We start from the raw sequence: 17,617 nt of genomic DNA, 5'->3' as shown, positions 1-17,617 counted from the left end.
CCCGTGACTTCAGACGACTGTGAAAGAATAAATCTGTAATTTCAAGCCACCCACTGTGCTGATTTTGTTACAGCAGCTCTAGCATGCTGATACACTTACATCAGAGATTAGGATGGTGGCTGCCCTTGAGTATAAAGGAGAGTCGAGTGATAGGGACAGGGGCAAAGAAAGAGAAAATATAAATCTTAATAGTCATGATGTGATAGTTGTGTGTTCACTTGTAGTGAAATAATTTATACTTTATATCAATATTATTATATCTCAGTGAAAGGATTTTATAACTAAGCACCCATTAAATCTGACACAAAGGGGTCACTATCTACAAAATGAGAAGGACAAGAGTCCAGTAGAAAGGGTAGAAAAAGTGTGCCAGTAGAATCAGCTCATCTTCAGCTCACTTCTAACCAGTGAGTGACCACTGACAGCTTATATGAGTATAACCCTAGTAGGTGATCTCTGAGACGGCCCTCAGTTTGGGGCTGAGCTCCCACCTTTCTGTACCTGCTCCTGCTTTTCCTCTGCCTTGTCTCTTCACTCTCATTCTTAGTCTACAATCAGATTGCTCCCTCCTGAATCAAGCTCATACAGTCTTGGCAGCGCTATGGAATCTATAGGGGAAGCCTAAGAAAGCCTTCCATGAAGCCCAGGCATGCTAACTCTTCAGGAAACCTGATAAGGAAGTCCCATTCAAAAGCCACTGTGCCTCAGCGTCTTTTCTCAGACATTTTCACAGTCCATGTTAGGGTCTAGTTGAACATTCCCCACATGGTAGACTGAGTCCAGGACAAAGTGGCCCTGGACCCCAGCTGCTCCACTGGGCTGATAACCATGAGAATGGCTAAAGCATTCCTGCTCCTCATCAGAAGGTTAATTACTGACATCCAGGGTCTCCTTCATTGTTTCTAATCTTCTTGCTGTCTGGTGTTTGTAAAGAGTTTGTCTGCTCTAGCCAAAGGAGTTTGGCTTCTTCGCCTCTGACCTCTGCCATGGTCTGTGGAGGAAGATGGCATTTTCTTCTTCTTAACATTGTCTTTGCTGCAACTCATCAGATAGGTTCACAGCCACTTAGTGAGGCTCCAGTTTTACAATCAGAGCCACGCTGCTGTCAGTAGCTTTTGCGATCTTAATTAGTATTTACCATTGTGAACCTGAGCAGTGAAGGCAATGTTGCTTTACTGAAGGCTTCCTAAGAGCCTTGTTATTGTCTTACCTTAATTGGAGTACTGGGGGGGGGGGGGAGAGAGAGAATGAACCAATTTAATTTTCTCTTACTATTGCCCTGTGATGTTTCTAAGAAATAGACTTGACTCATCTCTATCAAATGGGTCCTAGGAGGGCTGGTTGCCTTGGTACTAAAACTTACAAGTAAATTCACTTTAAACTCGGCTCAGTACTAGTTGACTAACAAGCTACTCCAAAAACCACTGTCTTGACCTGAAGGACTCTCTTTGGAGCATTCGAGGGAGAGGGGGCTAGAGATTGGGCTCAGGAAAAGGCAGTGAGTCTTTAAAAAAAAAGTATTCCATCTTCCTGTTTGCTATTCTTTGCCCCGCTTAGTCTGGATTCTCTCATGCTGTTGCAATACAATGAAGGGTGAAATGATTTATTTTTCCATGTCGAATGTGCTTACTCCCCTGGTGAGATCCCACTTGAGAAATAGCAAACTCCCCAGTTTTCCCACACTAGAGAACTATGCAATTGATTGTTAGATAATCGTGGTTCCAGTTCACTGGGTCTTAACTATCTCCCTCATGAGTCATTTGACCTGGAGGTAACTCTGACTGTATCGGAAGGTGACAGAATCCATATACACGGACCTCAGCTGTTCTGCCACTGCACGTCACTAGTATGGAAGGGTTTGCTTTGTCTCACTGCCCAGGCCAATGTCGTATTTGAAACCAAGGTTCCGGGACAGGGCTTCATGCTTCAGGGACATGCTTCACCTTTTTCTTCTAGAATCTCCTTTTGTTCTTTTTCATTCTAGCACAAACGTAGCATTGTGTATTTCAAACTAAAAATCAGGGTGCTTCTGACAATAAATTTGTTGGGGTTTATAAAGTATTCATTTGAAGGACCTTAAGGTGTTTTTATGGTTAAAGAATTTAGACATTATACTATATTTTGTTATATATTTTATAGTTTAACAAATTTGGTAAAAGGTGAATTTTTATTAGGGAACAATTTCTACTAGGGAGATAGTTTAGTCAGTAAAGTATTAATTATGCAAGCATAATAGTCTGGGTTCAACCCCCACAATTCAGCACACTTGTAATCTCAGAGCTATAATCCTAGTGTTAGGGAGACAGAATCAGGAGAATCCCCAAACTGCTGGCTCCAGGGTCAGGGAGAGATCCTATCTCAAAATATATGATGGAGAGGAATTAAGGGAGATCACTGCTCTCTACCTCTGGCCTCCATACATGCATAAATACGTATACACAAACATGCATATATATATGCACATACATACACATACATGAGCATACATACACAAAGAAAAATCCACAAAAAAGTATCATTTGTTTAGTCACCACACATTTTCAAAGACTTGCTGAAATACTTTCATTATTTTCCAAACTATTTACCTTTTAAGTGTTTTTTGTCTGATCTTCCTTGACTGTTCTATTTAGTTGTATAACTTCTTATCCAAATTAAATCTGTACATATTTATGTGAATACAGCACACTTAAAAAGAAGAACAAAAGTACCTTCCCTCACTTTCTCCGAACACAGTCCACCATCCACACGTGGGCACTTCTTTGCTGGAAAACAAAGTGATCCATTTTTTATTATACCCCCTTCTTTCCTCATAACATTTTGACCAAACTCTGAGAATTTTCTTATATTCATCTTTCAGTACTTACACTGAATTTCTGTTTTTGCTATATCATTTCACAAAGCTGATTCTCTGTGTGTTTGTATATACTCAGGCACAGGTGTGTGGGGGTGCACATGTGTGGAGTCCAGATCCTTAGGTGCCATGCCTCAGGAGCTGTCCACTGTGCATTTTTGAAGCAGAGTCTCTCACTAGTAAAAGTTGATTCTTGATCTCTGAACATCCCTTTTGAAGGCTTTCCCACCTGTCTCATAGATATCATATTTGTGATTACAGAGCATATATGAATAGGTAATGCAACCATGTTATTAAAAATCTAAACTGTAAAATAAAAATATACCCCCTATCTTTGCCACCAATCTGTTTACTTTCCATCTCCTGGCCAACATAGCCACTGTTCTTAGTTATCATTCTCGAGCTCCTCTATGCATAGAAAAAAGGAGCAGATAACTTTATGGTCCCCACTCCCATAAAACATAGCTGATCAAATATTTTGTTTTTCATACAAAACAATGCAGCTTTTAGGTTTCCTTTCTAATATGTCCATACTACACAGGGCATACATGTCCTCATTCTTCTCACATCTGTGTAATATTTTATTTGTTGTTAATGAACCCAACTGGTGATGACTGAGTCATTTTTTCTGTTATAAATAATACTTCAGTAAACACATAGCCTAACTGATCTGTAGAATACATTCCACCAATGGAAACTGCCTAGCCAAAACTTGGATACATCTGTAATTTTGAAAAAATTTCTGACTAGTTGTCCTCCTTTAGAAGTATACTAATTCTTATACACAAAAGCATGACAAGAGAGTGCACCCACGTACAGCCTTATTAGTAGAGCATGTTACAAGAGAGAAATGATTTTACTGTGTGTATTGGTTTCCTATTACTACTGAAACAAATCACCACAAAATTGGTGATTTGGAGAGACTGTGAATTAGACTCTCTGGTAGGCAGATGTAGGGGAGAAGGGCCAAGGCTAGGTAATAAAGGTGGTGACCTTCCAAGATGGTCGGCTTCTTCCTCACCCTTCTGACCTAAGACAAAAAAGCCTGGCAGCTTAAAACAAACGCCCTGAGTTTTTTTCTCCCTCCAACATGCCCTCTCCTGATAAACTCAGTACATTCAAGGCCAGATCAGGATCCATTACACAATAGTTGCTGCCCAACCAGTCTTTCCATATTTCTGCAAACTGACCAACCCTTAATTAGGGAGGAAAACCTTTCAAGGCTTTACAGATCCTCAGCCTTCAAGAAGAGACTGGATTTCTGAGATTTCCAAGCTCCACTCTGATTTGCAGAGGCTCTTTTCTCTGTGAGTCTGCTGCATGTGTGTTTCTTTGCGGCCCCCCCCCCCCCCGTCCCCCAACTCCTTTGGACAGCTGATTCTGTCTGCTGCCTTCTACACTGTTTGAGATTTCTCCGCTCCTACCTGTTGCGCTCAAGATTTTTCCTGCCTTTTAATTCTTTAACTGGTAGAGAAAACGAACCTGATCAAGACCCCTCTACTGTATTTCAAAGCTACCTAATTTTATTTCTGATGGTTCTGGAGGCCAGATGTCTAAATGGATTTCACTGGTGTAAAATCAGTGTGTTGGCAGGGCTGCATTTTCTCTTGAAGGCCCCACTGAAGGACCCATTTTATTTCCTTTGCAGTTTTTACTGCCCACCTATGTTGGCAGCTCCTTTAGAGCCAACAGTAGTGAGCTCCATCTTCACCCAGAAACCAGAACCTGGCACCTTTGATCCTTCTCCAGCATTTCTGACCTGTGTCAGTAACTCTGGGCTCACCCATATAAAGCAAGATGACATTAAGTCAGCTAAAAGCAATTTTAATTCCAACTTTAACTTATTCTTGTTGTCTGGCATAACACAATCAGGGTCTTGGTATTAGGTCTGTGAAACTCTTTGAAGGACTATTATTCAGCCTTTGGAAGTTTGCATTTTTCTGTAATTTGACTAATGTTGAATGTATTTTCATATGTTTAAAAAATTAGATTTTTCCTTATGTTAAAATAAGTGTTCATATCATTGGAACATTTTCTAAGGGTTATTAAGATCCATTTTATATTGGAAATTTGTACATTATCTCAATACCAGTTGAAGGTTGCAGTATCATTTCTCACTTACGCTCCGATGTTGTCCATGTTTATTGGTTTTGGAACGTTGTATGTGTGCACATGTGTGGGGTGCATGTGTATATGCGGATATACATGCATGTGTGTGGAAGCCAAAGATCAACCAGGATTCATCAATAACCACCCACCTTGTTATTTAAGGCAGATATTCTCCCTGAGACCTGGGGATCACCCACTAAGCTAGGCTACCTAACCAGTGAGCTCCACGGATCATCCTGTCTCCCCTTCCCAGCACTGAGATTGCAAACCACCAGGATGCCCAGCTTTTTATATTGTTTTGGTTTGGGTTTTTGTGTGTTTGTTTTTCATTTCTCAGTAGCCTTTAAACAGGATTTTTCTCACTCTGATATTAATATGCTCTTTTTATTTCTAGAACTCCTATGCCTTTGATTTTCCCACACTAAACTTTGATCCTTTCAAAATTTATCTGGGCATAAGTAATGAGATACAGAAAAATTCTTTTTTTTTTCAGTTGAGTGAACAGTTACCTAATAATGTATATGTAATATCTTCACTTGTTTGAGATACCACTTTTAGCATTTATTAGAATGTAGTAGGTCTACTTATGAATATCTTATTCTACTGTCTTATTTCTCTACATGCCCATAAGTATCATGCTAGTCATAATTCAACCACAATGATGTATGTCTATGAATCACCCAGACAGTGACATTCTTCTCCTAAGGAAAAGTAGAAACTAACATGGGAATGGGAAGTACACAACAGACCAGCAAAAGTGGAATAAAAATAAAGATCACACAGTCACTGACCGAGTCTGATCCCAAATGAAAATTCAGTCTTCCGCTGCATCTTGAAGACAGTTACATAGTAATTACTACAAGAGAGCAAGTAAATGTAGTGGAGAGGAAAGCAGGCTAGATAAGAAGCTGTAAACTGAGTAAAATTTCCCTCTTCAACACAGTCCCTGCACACCTAAGACTCGGGGAATATCACAGAAGAGTGGACAGAAAGACTGCAAGAGTCAGGGGACCAGAAGTCTGCTGTATGAGGTTATGTCGCCAACATATGACAGGGAACTACATCCATGATCCCGCAACAATGTCTATCTAAACAAGAACTAAATAATAACAACACCAAAGAGGCAAGCTAACATGAAAAGAGGAAATTTTAATGGGCCTCACCCACAGACAAAGAACCACAGGCAACTAACTGATGATTGACTGCTGAGAGAGATAGAATTAGTCTTTCAGAGATGAGCCCCCTAATTGGGTAGTCAATACCAAGTGGTCAGCCCAGAATTCATATACATACATGCAATGCAGGTTTTGTGTGTGTGTGTGTGTGTGTGTGTGAGAGAGAGAGAGAGAGAGAGAGAGAGAGAGAGAGAGAGAGAGAGAGAGAGAGAGAGAATACAACACTAATCAAAGAAAAGGGGGTCATGATTTCAGAGCAAGTAGGGGAGGGACATGGGAAAGGCTGAAGGGAGACAATGAAACGATATGAGAGAGGTTTGAGAAAGGAAAGGGAAAGAGGAAATAATGTAATTATATTTTAATTAAAATTAAAAATTCTTAAGGAGAAAGTTTTCCTTCTCAGTTCATAGTCTCCATGGAGCTCTGTTACTTCAGTGTAATTCTTCTGAGACATTTATTAAATACAAACCAAGATGTAATAAGAATAAATTGTATAGAAACTTGTTTTAGAAGTCGTTCGTGGCCACAGTAGACACATCATCAATGATAGTTGGGAAAGAAGAAGAAGTTCAGATGTTCAGACCAGCTGCTCTCCAAGGCTTTCCAGAGATGGAGAAAAGGGACAGGATCTGGAATATACCATTGTTTGAGAGCGTCTCACCCTCTATACTTAAAGTAAAGCCCACTTGCAAATATCCTACATACCATTCATTGTATGTATAAGATATCTAACCAAGCATGGCAACACATCCTTGTAACCCCAGCATTCAGGATGCTGAGGTAAGAGAATTGCTGTGTGTTTAAAGCTAGCCTGAGCTACACAGCAAAGCTGTATGCCCAAAACTACAGAATGACTATAAATAAACTTCAAATTTTTTCCTATGCCAGTCATCAGAAATGTTAAAATGCACGTATTATACATTTACATTGAGATCTCATTTCAAGGAGAAAAAAATTTTCTATTAATTTTATATTGTCATGAAAATAATTAAGATGGTAAGAATTTTAGTGATTATATATAAAAGTATGAAAGGAGACATAAAGTTCTGCCCAATTCCTGTAACAAAGCTTTCAAGAAAACAGCATTTCACATCACACAGAGTACAACTATGTGTTTGCCAATGCTTTTCTGTTCTGTAACACGCTCCCTTGAAGTAGCACTGAGTTACGTTCATTATTATCACTGACACTTGGCACCCGTTAGACGCTCAGCAATCTGAAGTGAGTAAATTTATGAATGCATAAGCACTCTGGAAGCTTTTGATGTGTGGCTTTCATTGGTAAGTCATAAACTATGGCAGCCTTGGTCTCTCTCGTCCCTGTGACTTCAGTTCTGCTGAGTGTACGGCAAATGGAATTGACTGATGACATATGAGACACCTAAACAAGTGTTCTTTTCTTTTCTTCCATTCTGGGTATCAAAGCTCCATTCAACCCAAATAAAGGAGCAGACAGCATTGTGAAGTTTGACACTTTCGGAGACGGGATGGGAAGATACAACGTGTTCAACTTCCAGCACATAGGTGGAAAGTATTCCTACTTGAAGGTGGGCCACTGGGCAGAAACTTTATCTCTAGACGTGGACTCTATCCACTGGTCCCGGAACTCAATCCCCACTTCCCAGTGCAGTGACCCCTGTGCCCCCAATGAAATGAAGAATATGCAGCCAGGGGATGTCTGCTGCTGGATCTGCATCCCCTGTGAGCCCTACGAATACTTGGTTGATGAGTTCACCTGTATGGATTGTGGGCCTGGCCAGTGGCCCACTGCTGACCTATCTGGATGCTACAACCTTCCAGAGGATTACATCAAATGGGAAGATGCCTGGGCAATAGGCCCAGTCACCATTGCCTGCCTGGGTTTTATGTGTACGTGCATAGTTATAACGGTCTTTATCAAGCACAACAACACACCCTTGGTCAAAGCATCAGGCCGGGAACTGTGCTACATCTTGCTGTTTGGAGTTAGCCTGTCCTATGGCATGACATTCTTCTTCATTGCTAAGCCATCACCTGTCATCTGTGCGTTGCGCCGGCTTGGGCTGGGGACCTCCTTTGCCATCTGTTACTCAGCTCTCCTGACCAAGACAAACTGCATTGCTCGCATCTTTGATGGTGTCAAGAATGGCGCTCAGAGGCCAAAATTCATCAGCCCCAGTTCTCAGGTTTTTATCTGCCTGGGTTTGATACTGGTACAAATTGTGATGGTGTCGGTGTGGCTTATCCTGGAGGCTCCAGGCACCAGAAGATATACCCTTCCAGAGAAGCGGGAAACAGTCATCCTAAAATGCAATGTCAAAGATTCCAGCATGTTGATCTCTCTGACCTACGATGTGGTTCTGGTGATTCTATGCACTGTGTATGCCTTCAAAACAAGGAAGTGTCCTGAAAACTTCAATGAAGCCAAGTTCATAGGCTTCACCATGTACACCACCTGCATCATCTGGTTGGCATTCCTCCCTATATTTTACGTGACATCCAGTGACTACAGAGTAAGTCTTTAACTGCTTCCTTTTTTTCTTCCATTTGGCTTGCTTCTTTCCTTTGTTCTTTTCATCTGTCAATGTTTTGTTGGGTAGGAGTTAGTGAAGACTCCTTTAATTTCATCTCAGGAATGAATCAAATAATTACAATGCCATGATTAACTTCAATATGATATGAGGAAATTAATTCACTATGCTTTAAGACATTCAATTAGTGTTTAATTTGTTCAGAGCACTGTGCCAGGCACAGAGGGGAACAAGGATATAACTGATGGGTCATTCAAGTTGTTGATAATCCAGTGAGGAATAAAACATAATATACACACGCAAAACCATCTTAATTAAATTTAAAAGGCAATTGACAAGAGAATGAGACTTCATCACTAAAACCCTAACGAGAATACTTGAAATTAGACACAAGAGGACGTCTGTAATAGATGGATCTATAAATTAAAGTACAATTGTAACATTAAGTCAAGATCAGAATAAAGATCTAAAACTTTTATTCATGCTTCATTACTTCCCTGTGATGGATTAAAGCACAATCCACTGTGCCTTTTCTAAGCCTTTAGTTATATATACACAAATATACTGTGTATAATTGTGCATGTCTATGTGCCATTGAGCTGACAAAAACTTTATTACACGTGTATGAGTAGCCTAATTAAGTCATTATTTATAGAGTTCAAATTTATGGACTTCCATATAATTACCATATCTTATGGGGAAAATGTCATCATCCTATCATAATTTCCCAGGTTGTTGAGCCATTTATAAGTTGATTTTGCTTTACTAATTCTAACTGTAGTGTCTTCAGTGAGTAATAAGATTTCACACACACACACACACACACACACACACACACACACACACACACACACACACACACGCCTTTCTGGCAGTTGGTTTTTATTATCTCTATTTTTTAGGTCATCATAGATCAGTTATCCACAAGCCTGTTTCCCTGTTATACCATGATTTCACAAAATGATGTAGTCCATAGGTAATAACCATTCCCAAATCTTCTGTTTACCAGTACTTACATCACCCCAAATCTAGGAAATTGCACCTCAAAAGGAGGGCACAGTAAATCCCAAACCTCAGACAGGGAAAGAACAAACAAGCAAACAAACACAACACCTTCAAGGTGTCTATGGCACATCACAGTGAATATTATTAATAGCAATAGATTGCATTCTTGAGAGTATAAAAAAGTATATTTCATTTGTTCTCCCCACAAAAAGGTAAGTATGTGAAGTAACATGTGCTTATTAATTTGATTTATCATTTCTACAATGTTTTCAGATTGCAATACATGTTATATACATATACATGCACCATGAATAACTTCAATATGATATAAGAAAATTAATTCACTGTTTTAAAATACATATGTAATATGCTTTAAAAATATATGTAATTTCCACCAAGTAAAATAATGTTTTAAAGGAAGAAAAAACTAAAGCACAGGTTAAGAGCCTGACAAAGGCGACTGTCTCTAATTCAAACAATTCACAACTATATGAGTGAAATCTATGGACTGCATGCAGTAATATTCAGTACAAATAAGGAACATAAGTTCAATGTTAGAATAATGGTTAGATATTTTTAATGCTTAGTACTTTAAGACAACATATAAAAAATTAAACATCTTTAAAAGAGATAGTATCATAATTTGATAGGCAAAATCAAAGGCAAAATATGTAAGCCACAAAAGAGTTTGAATAGTCAGAGTTTCAGAATTAAATAGAGAAGTATTGTTGATATTTTTAAAGCCCCCAATCCCAACTGTTGTCCTTATATTTACACTCATCCCATGGATGAGTGTGGACAACTGATTTTTTTCAGTGTTGTTACTATACTGTCCTTAGTGAACCTGCTTTAGAGTACTGGGAATGAGAATCAGTGCAATGGTAATTACATTGCCCTGGACATCTGAGTTTCAACTTTTCATCCTCAGAAGAGCTACTTGCTTTATAAAGTAAAGCAGAAAATGTTACCAAAAGTAAACATAATAACATTATATAATTCTGATCTTTTTGGAGAAGTTAGTATTTACCTCTCATGCACAAAAACTTGAGTTTGTCCCTTGTATGAAAACAATACAGTAGAGTACTAACTAGATAGAATTATCTGAAGACACCAGAAGTGTCACTACACTATAGAAGTCATATGGTAAATAGGGCAACTGTGAAAGAAGGCAGATTACAGATGTGACTCTAGAATTCTAACAAAGTTCAAATACAGTAAAATCCAAATTTCCTCATGTTGATAATCCTAAAATTTAAACATACATATGTCAAATCATGAATTATTTTTTAAAGAACTGTCACCATCATTTTGCTGATGCCCACTGCACAATGTGTACTGTAAAGTGAGAAGCAGCCAAACTTCCAAGTTCTATAAGCCAGGCAGAAGAAACCACAAGCACCAATACTCTCATGCAGAAATGTGTTAGGGTAGAAAGGCATGGGCAGCTACAGTTTAATACATAAATGCAAGAGTTGTTTGATCTAAGAGGTTGGCTGGGGAGCTAAATCATGTAGGGCTCTGTAGGACACAGAAACAAATATAAATTTTATTTTCTATTGAAAAGGAAACCATTGGAAGATTTTTAGGTGAATGATCACGGTCTCATACTATAAAGCAGAAAGCAAAGGCAAGAGCAACAGCAGTCAGCCTGCTTGGTGGGACAGAGGCTGTGGCCACTGCAAGTGTTTTAACATTTAAGGAGGTTAGACGTGAACACAGAAACCGTCCAGAATTCTGAAAGGCTTTATACTGTCTGCAATCTACCAAAGTAACCTGCCACAGTGCCAGGGACAAGGCAGAGCACATGTGACTACTGATTCCGATGCAAAGGACTTCATCACAACCACAGCAGCAGCTGGTGCCAGCATCTGTGCAGGACCCCAGGTTCCAGTTTCTAGAAAGCACTGCACACTGGGCTCAGGGGCACCTGGATGTGTCCTGATTGAGACAGGCCCAACTCTGCTGACTTGATTAGATAAACCAAAGCACGACATTGTTAATGAGCCCACTCCTGGTTTAATTATTAGGACTGTCCTCATCGCAAATTTTACCATTACTTCTGATTTTAAAAATATGGCATTAAGGACTAGAGAGATGGCTCAGTGGTTAGGAGCACTGCTTACTCTTCCAGAGGTCATGAGTTCAATTCCCAGCAACCACGTGGTAGCTCACAACCATCTATAATGGGATCTGATGCCCTCTTCTGGCCTGCAGGCATGCATGCAGACAGAGCACTCATACCTCCCCCCCCCAAAAAAAATACATAAATAAGTAAAAATTAAAAAATATAGCATTAAAATATAATTTCACTTAATGACTGAGTTTCAGTATCCCCTTCAATTTGCATCTAAAATAAGGGCCTTACCATTGGCCCAGCCCTGGTGGTACATGCCCGGAATGCCAGCACTAGGGAGGCTGAGGCAGGCTGAGAGTGGGGTCTGGGAGTCTAATCTACATGGCAATGCCCTATATAAAAAAAGAAAGAAGACAACAGTGTCATAACTTTCCATTGGTAACTTTTCTCCCAGAAGCCTGAAGAGCAGCTTCAGGAATGACAAAAGCTAGCCAGCAGGAATGTGGCTTCTAGGGCAGTTCTGGCTTCATTTCTGCATGCCCATCACCAGCAATAGAGTCTTAGTCCTGGTGAGAAGCCAAGAGTAATAGCAATAGCTTGTGTTGCTATGTCTGAGATTTCCTTGACCAGTAATTCAAAGGGAGATAGGTATCCCACATCTGTCACTGAGATTTTGATTTAATAACCTATAGCTTCCAGGAGCATTATCTCCTATGCAGGATACCATTCAGATTTAAGGCTCACTCCACAAGAAGGAACTCATGCCTGGTACTGGAAACTTGGCCAAGAATGCATGGCTGGAGAGATCATAGGTCTCCAGGTGAACTTATTACTATTTTTTGCTAAATGGACATAGTATCAAGCTACTCTCTGAACACTTATCTTTATACCTATGGATTATTGTAGCTCTCAGACCTCCTCAGAGACCCTGCTTCTTTCAATAGGTGATGGCTATGCAGAGACTCACAACTGGGCAAAGTGGAGAGAATGAGTGACTGTGGAATGCTGGGGTCTAAATGGGACATCTATTACACACACACACACACACACACACACACACACACACATACACACACACACATACACACACACACACACACACACACACACACACACACACACATATACACACACCAAGACTCAGAACACATTGTGGAAAAGAGGAAGACAATAGACAATATTTAAGAGCCAGAGTGTGAGGAATGCGCTACAAAACACTGACTTTTGGACATAGAACCAGTACAACCGTGAACTCATTGCAGCTGTGGTTGTCTGCACATGACCTGCACAAACCTAGGAGAGGGTCTGCTGACAGCCAGTGGCCGCTGGGAGAAGACTTGTTGCTTTCTTCAATGGTGTAACCACTGAAAAGCTGTTTGGAGTCCAGTAAATCGTCTTCCACCCCTGTGCATATAGGCTATTCTACGTAAACTACGTGTGTCACACACAACAAAGACACGAGAGTAGGAAGACACTTGTTTAAAGCCTCAGTAGAAGAGGGAAGGCAAACAAGGCCAGGAAATACACTGGAAGAAGAGTAAATACTTACGTACATGGATTAACTGACAAAGAATAAAAAATAAATAATTTTTAAAGAGAAAAAATAAAAAGAATAAACCCAACCCAGGTAAGAGCACAAATGCCAATGAGTGCCTCGTCTGTGGATATCCTAGAGTTTCCCTGTCCCGGGGAAAAGTATTCAAGTAGACCAAAGCTCCTTTCTGTGTCCAGATTCCACTGCAAAGATTGAAACTTTTGTCAATTTGAAAAGTTAGCTTTAAGGGATGAGTCTTGAGAGAGCCCTCTGTGGCCTTCCATCTGTAACAAGTACCAAGTGCCCTGTTCCCACAAGTACCAAGTGCCCTGTTCCCACAAGTACCAAGTGCCCTGTACCCACAAGTACCAAGTGTGTTGTACACACAGTACCAAGTGTGCTGTACATACAGTACCAACTGCCCTTTACTCACAAGTACCAAGTGCCCTGTTCCCACAAGTACCAAGTGCCCTGTACTCACAAGTACCAAGTGCCCTGTACCCACAATTACCAAGTGCCCTGTACCCACAAGTACCAAGTGCCCTGTACCCAAAATTACCAAGTGCCCTGTTCCCACAAGTACCAAGTGTCCTGTACACACAGAACCAAGTGCCCTGTACCCTCAGCTTCTCAAGGAAACCAGCCAAAACTCAGATGACCCTCCACCATTTTTTGCCTCCCTGCAGGTCCCTCTCTTCTTCTCCTGATTAGTGAGGTTCAAACCCCCACAACTTCTATGTGAAAAGAAGTAGAACTTTCTGCCCAATCAGAACAAATTTAATATTGTTGTTAGTATCAAATGGACTTGACTTCTGTTGTGAAGAAACACACCCTATCCAGTGCCAGAAAGACTCAGAAACAATCAGAGCCCCAGACTGGCTGCTCTTTCAACCCTTTTGCTATAACCCAACATCCAATCCCCTCTCCAAATCCTCCCATTTACTGAGATTTTTTGTTGTTGTTGTTGGTGGTGGTGGTTTTTGGGTTTGGTTTGTTTTTGTTTGTTTGTGTGTTTTTTTTTTTTTTTTTTTGGTTTTTTGAGACCGGGTTTCTTGGTGTAGCAGCCCTGGCTGTCCTGGAATTTGCTTTGTAGACCAGGCTGGCCTCACATTCACTGAGATCCACCTGCTTCTGCCTCCCAAGTGCTGGGCACCACAAGCCCCTGGCCAGATCCTCCCATTTCATAAGCAATGAATAGAGTGCTGTTCAAGTATGTCAGGTTGACCATACCGCTTTGCTAACAAGTTTGTTCTTGGTTTTTATGGAGTTTCTTTGGCCCTTGAGACCCTCACACTTCCTTTCTTTAAAAGCCTATCTTGGTTAGAACTCCATCCTTACTGCCAAAACTGTCAAAGACTACAGTGTCTGAGATGAGATTTTTATTCTACTTATTAGATAACAAGTTATCACACCAGCTTCGTTGCTGATGACAAAAGGAAAAAGAAAACAAACAAACAAACAAACAAACCTAAAAGAGGCTGTGATTGACATCAACAGCAGTAATAGCAATAACCAGACTGAGCATGTGCAGCAGCGGCCTCTGAGCCTCATTTCTCATACAGATGAACAATGACCTCTGGCACTAGAAATAGACTCTATCTATATCAAAGCTCTTTGTGTGAACATTCATGAAAAGCAAGTTCAGAACAGAGGCAGCTAGAGCTTTTGCTTATAAGATATGTAGAAATAGGAGACCTTCACAGAATTATCTCCCAACAGAAGTTGTTAATGGATTGGAAGAATGAGTTTAATAACAGTGGAAAAAATCAAAGATGACTCCCAATTTTTTTTTAAACATTTGGTGTTTCTCAGACTGAAACATTTAGGAAAGGTCAAGCTTAGGTTGCATGTACTTCCTTTATTCCTATTAATATTAAACATAATGTGTGCTAGTGATAGTTGAATATGTATGGATATGTAAATGTATGATAAATATGTAAATATGGAAGCATACAGAACTAGTAAATATCTGAATATAAACAATATAGCAGGTATCTAACTCACGAGAACTTAATGATGAGGGAAGATATTAAAAACCTGAGGTCTAAGACACCCCAGACCTTAAAGTTCAGATAGAAAATATCATTAAAACCAGGAACAATCACCCAGTCTAGCAAGGGATATGTCTAGGAAGCCAAATAAGGAAATGATTACTGATGTCAAATGTTACTAAAAGTTTGAAGATAAAGTCAGGGCCATAGGGACTGCTGGTATAAAATAGAACAGAGAGTTGTAGATTAAACACAGACTTTTAATCATGTGACTTACTGAAGGAACTGGACAAGGGAACTTTAAACAAGCCAAGTTCATTGATGATAACCTCCCGCAATCTAGTCCTTTCACACTGAATATTTATGTTTTCCTATTTAAGATTCCAACTTCACTGGCTCTGCATAAATATCATTATACAAATATAAAGAAAACCAGAAAAATCTATGTGAAGTCTTGGCAAGCAGTCAGAAGCAACCCACACAAATGATGCTTGCTTTGAAATCCTAAACAATGTTTTCATGAATATCCCAAACACAGAAGATCCAATATAATTAGCACATAGACTTAGCTATGATAAGAACAGTTATGGCCAATTATTGTCCTTTTCTAACTTGGACTTGTCTCAATGTTCTCTTTAGCTGACTACATGATGGAATTTATAGCTTAACACTCACTTAGCCAACCTTTCTTGTAGGTGCAGACAACTACGATGTGCATCTCCGTTAGCTTGAGTGGTTTCGTGGTCTTGGGCTGTTTGTTTGCCCCCAAGGTACACATTGTCCTGTTCCAACCCCAGAAGAACGTGGTCACACACAGACTTCACCTCAACAGGTTCAGTGTCAGCGGAACTGCCACCACATACTCTCAGTGTAAGTATGGAACTAAACACTGATTCATTTGTGGGGAACCAGGACAGCAGGGCTCAAGGAAGCATGCCTGTCCCCATAAAGAATCTCAGATTAGTGCTTATGAGTTCTAATATGCAAAGTAAATTAGAATGTGTATCAGATTGAACTATGTGCTAAGGATACAGTTCAGAGCAGAAGATTCAACATTCTGTTTTGGCACCAGGTAGTGTCTGTCAGGGAAGACAGACATTCAAACTATTAATTCAATTAAGCTTTTTGACCAGGTTATGTCTCCGTAGGACCAGCCTTCTAATCATTTTGCAATAATCCCGAGTTGCCTTAGGAGAGTCACTGAGTTGCACCTGCCTTACTTTGCTCAGTGACCAGAGGGCGGTGTTCTCTAAAGAATGTTCAGAGTCACACACATGCTGAAGATACTGCATGAAAAGTGCAAGCAATGCTCATCAGGAGGAAAGGCTACCAGCAGAAACCACTCTTTTCAAAAGTTCAAACATGTCTATTAACAAGGGGAAGCTAAGGATAGAATTGGAGAGAGACTTGGAGCTAAATCTTCTCAATGAGGACACTTGCTTATCCCTTTATAAATTTAACCACGGTAAAAATCCAACTAACATCCCAGGACAGGACTTGGGAAAGTGCTAGAACAGATCTTCCTGATTCGTTGACACAATGATTTATCGCTGAGAACAGTTGAAGGGCTATGTGAACATGGTTCTAGGATCTCTCCCCAGACCACTGTTCCTTCCTATTCTGGGATTTTTGTAGCTAAGACAGTGACTGAAACACTGTCATCCTCAAACACAGGATTCAACTTTCCTAAAGCACAAATGTATCTGGAATAGGCGGCTTTTTAAATAACTTTCAGTTATTTAAAGTAGGGGAAATTCACTGGCAGGGTGAGAGAGAAGGGGATGGAACCCAAGGGGAAGCATGTCTTAGAAGGACAGAGACCAATGATTACTTAACAGTTTTGCCTCTGGTCAATTAGAAAGGATACTAATAAATATTCAAAATGGCTGAGCATCACAGGATGAGCTAGTGCATTAGTGCCTCAGCTTCTCCAACAAATTATAGAATGTAGCAGGGCACTCTTCCCATGAGCAGAGGAAAACTGACAGGGTGGGAGTACACCTGTGTTCTGGGAACCACCCTATACCCTTATCTCCTCAGCCCTGAGCTGCTGTGATGCAGGGATCCACACGTTTCCTGCTAAATTTTCAGGCTTCCCCATGGTGAAGTAAAAGCTATAAAGTAGAGAAACACGCTTATTTCCAAACCAAACAAATCTGTTCATTTCTTAACTAAACAAAATTGCTATAGCTAGCTAGTTCAGACAACAAAAACCTGGCAATAAAAAGTAATGTCACGCACAGAAACTCTCACCTATCCGATATTTTCTATGTGATGGGCATTGTGCTAAATACTTTGTGTGTGTGTGTGTGTGTGTGTGTGTGTGTGTGTGTGTGTGTGTGTGTGTGTACTACATTTTATTTACTGTT

General features: G+C 40.1%; 1 protein-coding gene across 1 annotated transcript in view; it reads left to right on the top strand.

Annotated features, from left to right (window-relative positions):
- Positions 1-17,617, top strand: part of Grm3 (glutamate metabotropic receptor 3) — a 218,560-nt gene that overhangs the window by 187,944 nt on the left and 12,999 nt on the right. Inside the window, exons 4-5 of the mRNA XM_042272706.2 lie at positions 7,560-8,626; positions 15,944-16,118. Of these exons, the coding sequence (XP_042128640.1) occupies positions 7,560-8,626; positions 15,944-16,118 (1,242 nt within the window). The remainder of the gene's footprint in view (positions 1-7,559; positions 8,627-15,943; positions 16,119-17,617) is intronic.

This window comes from Peromyscus maniculatus, chromosome 3 (assembly GCF_049852395.1).
Source record: "Peromyscus maniculatus bairdii isolate BWxNUB_F1_BW_parent chromosome 3, HU_Pman_BW_mat_3.1, whole genome shotgun sequence".
In the NCBI taxonomy this organism is placed as follows: Eukaryota; Metazoa; Chordata; class Mammalia; order Rodentia; family Cricetidae; genus Peromyscus; species Peromyscus maniculatus.
Note: the sequence above shows the minus strand (reverse complement) of the source record. Positions and strands in the feature narration are given on the sequence as shown.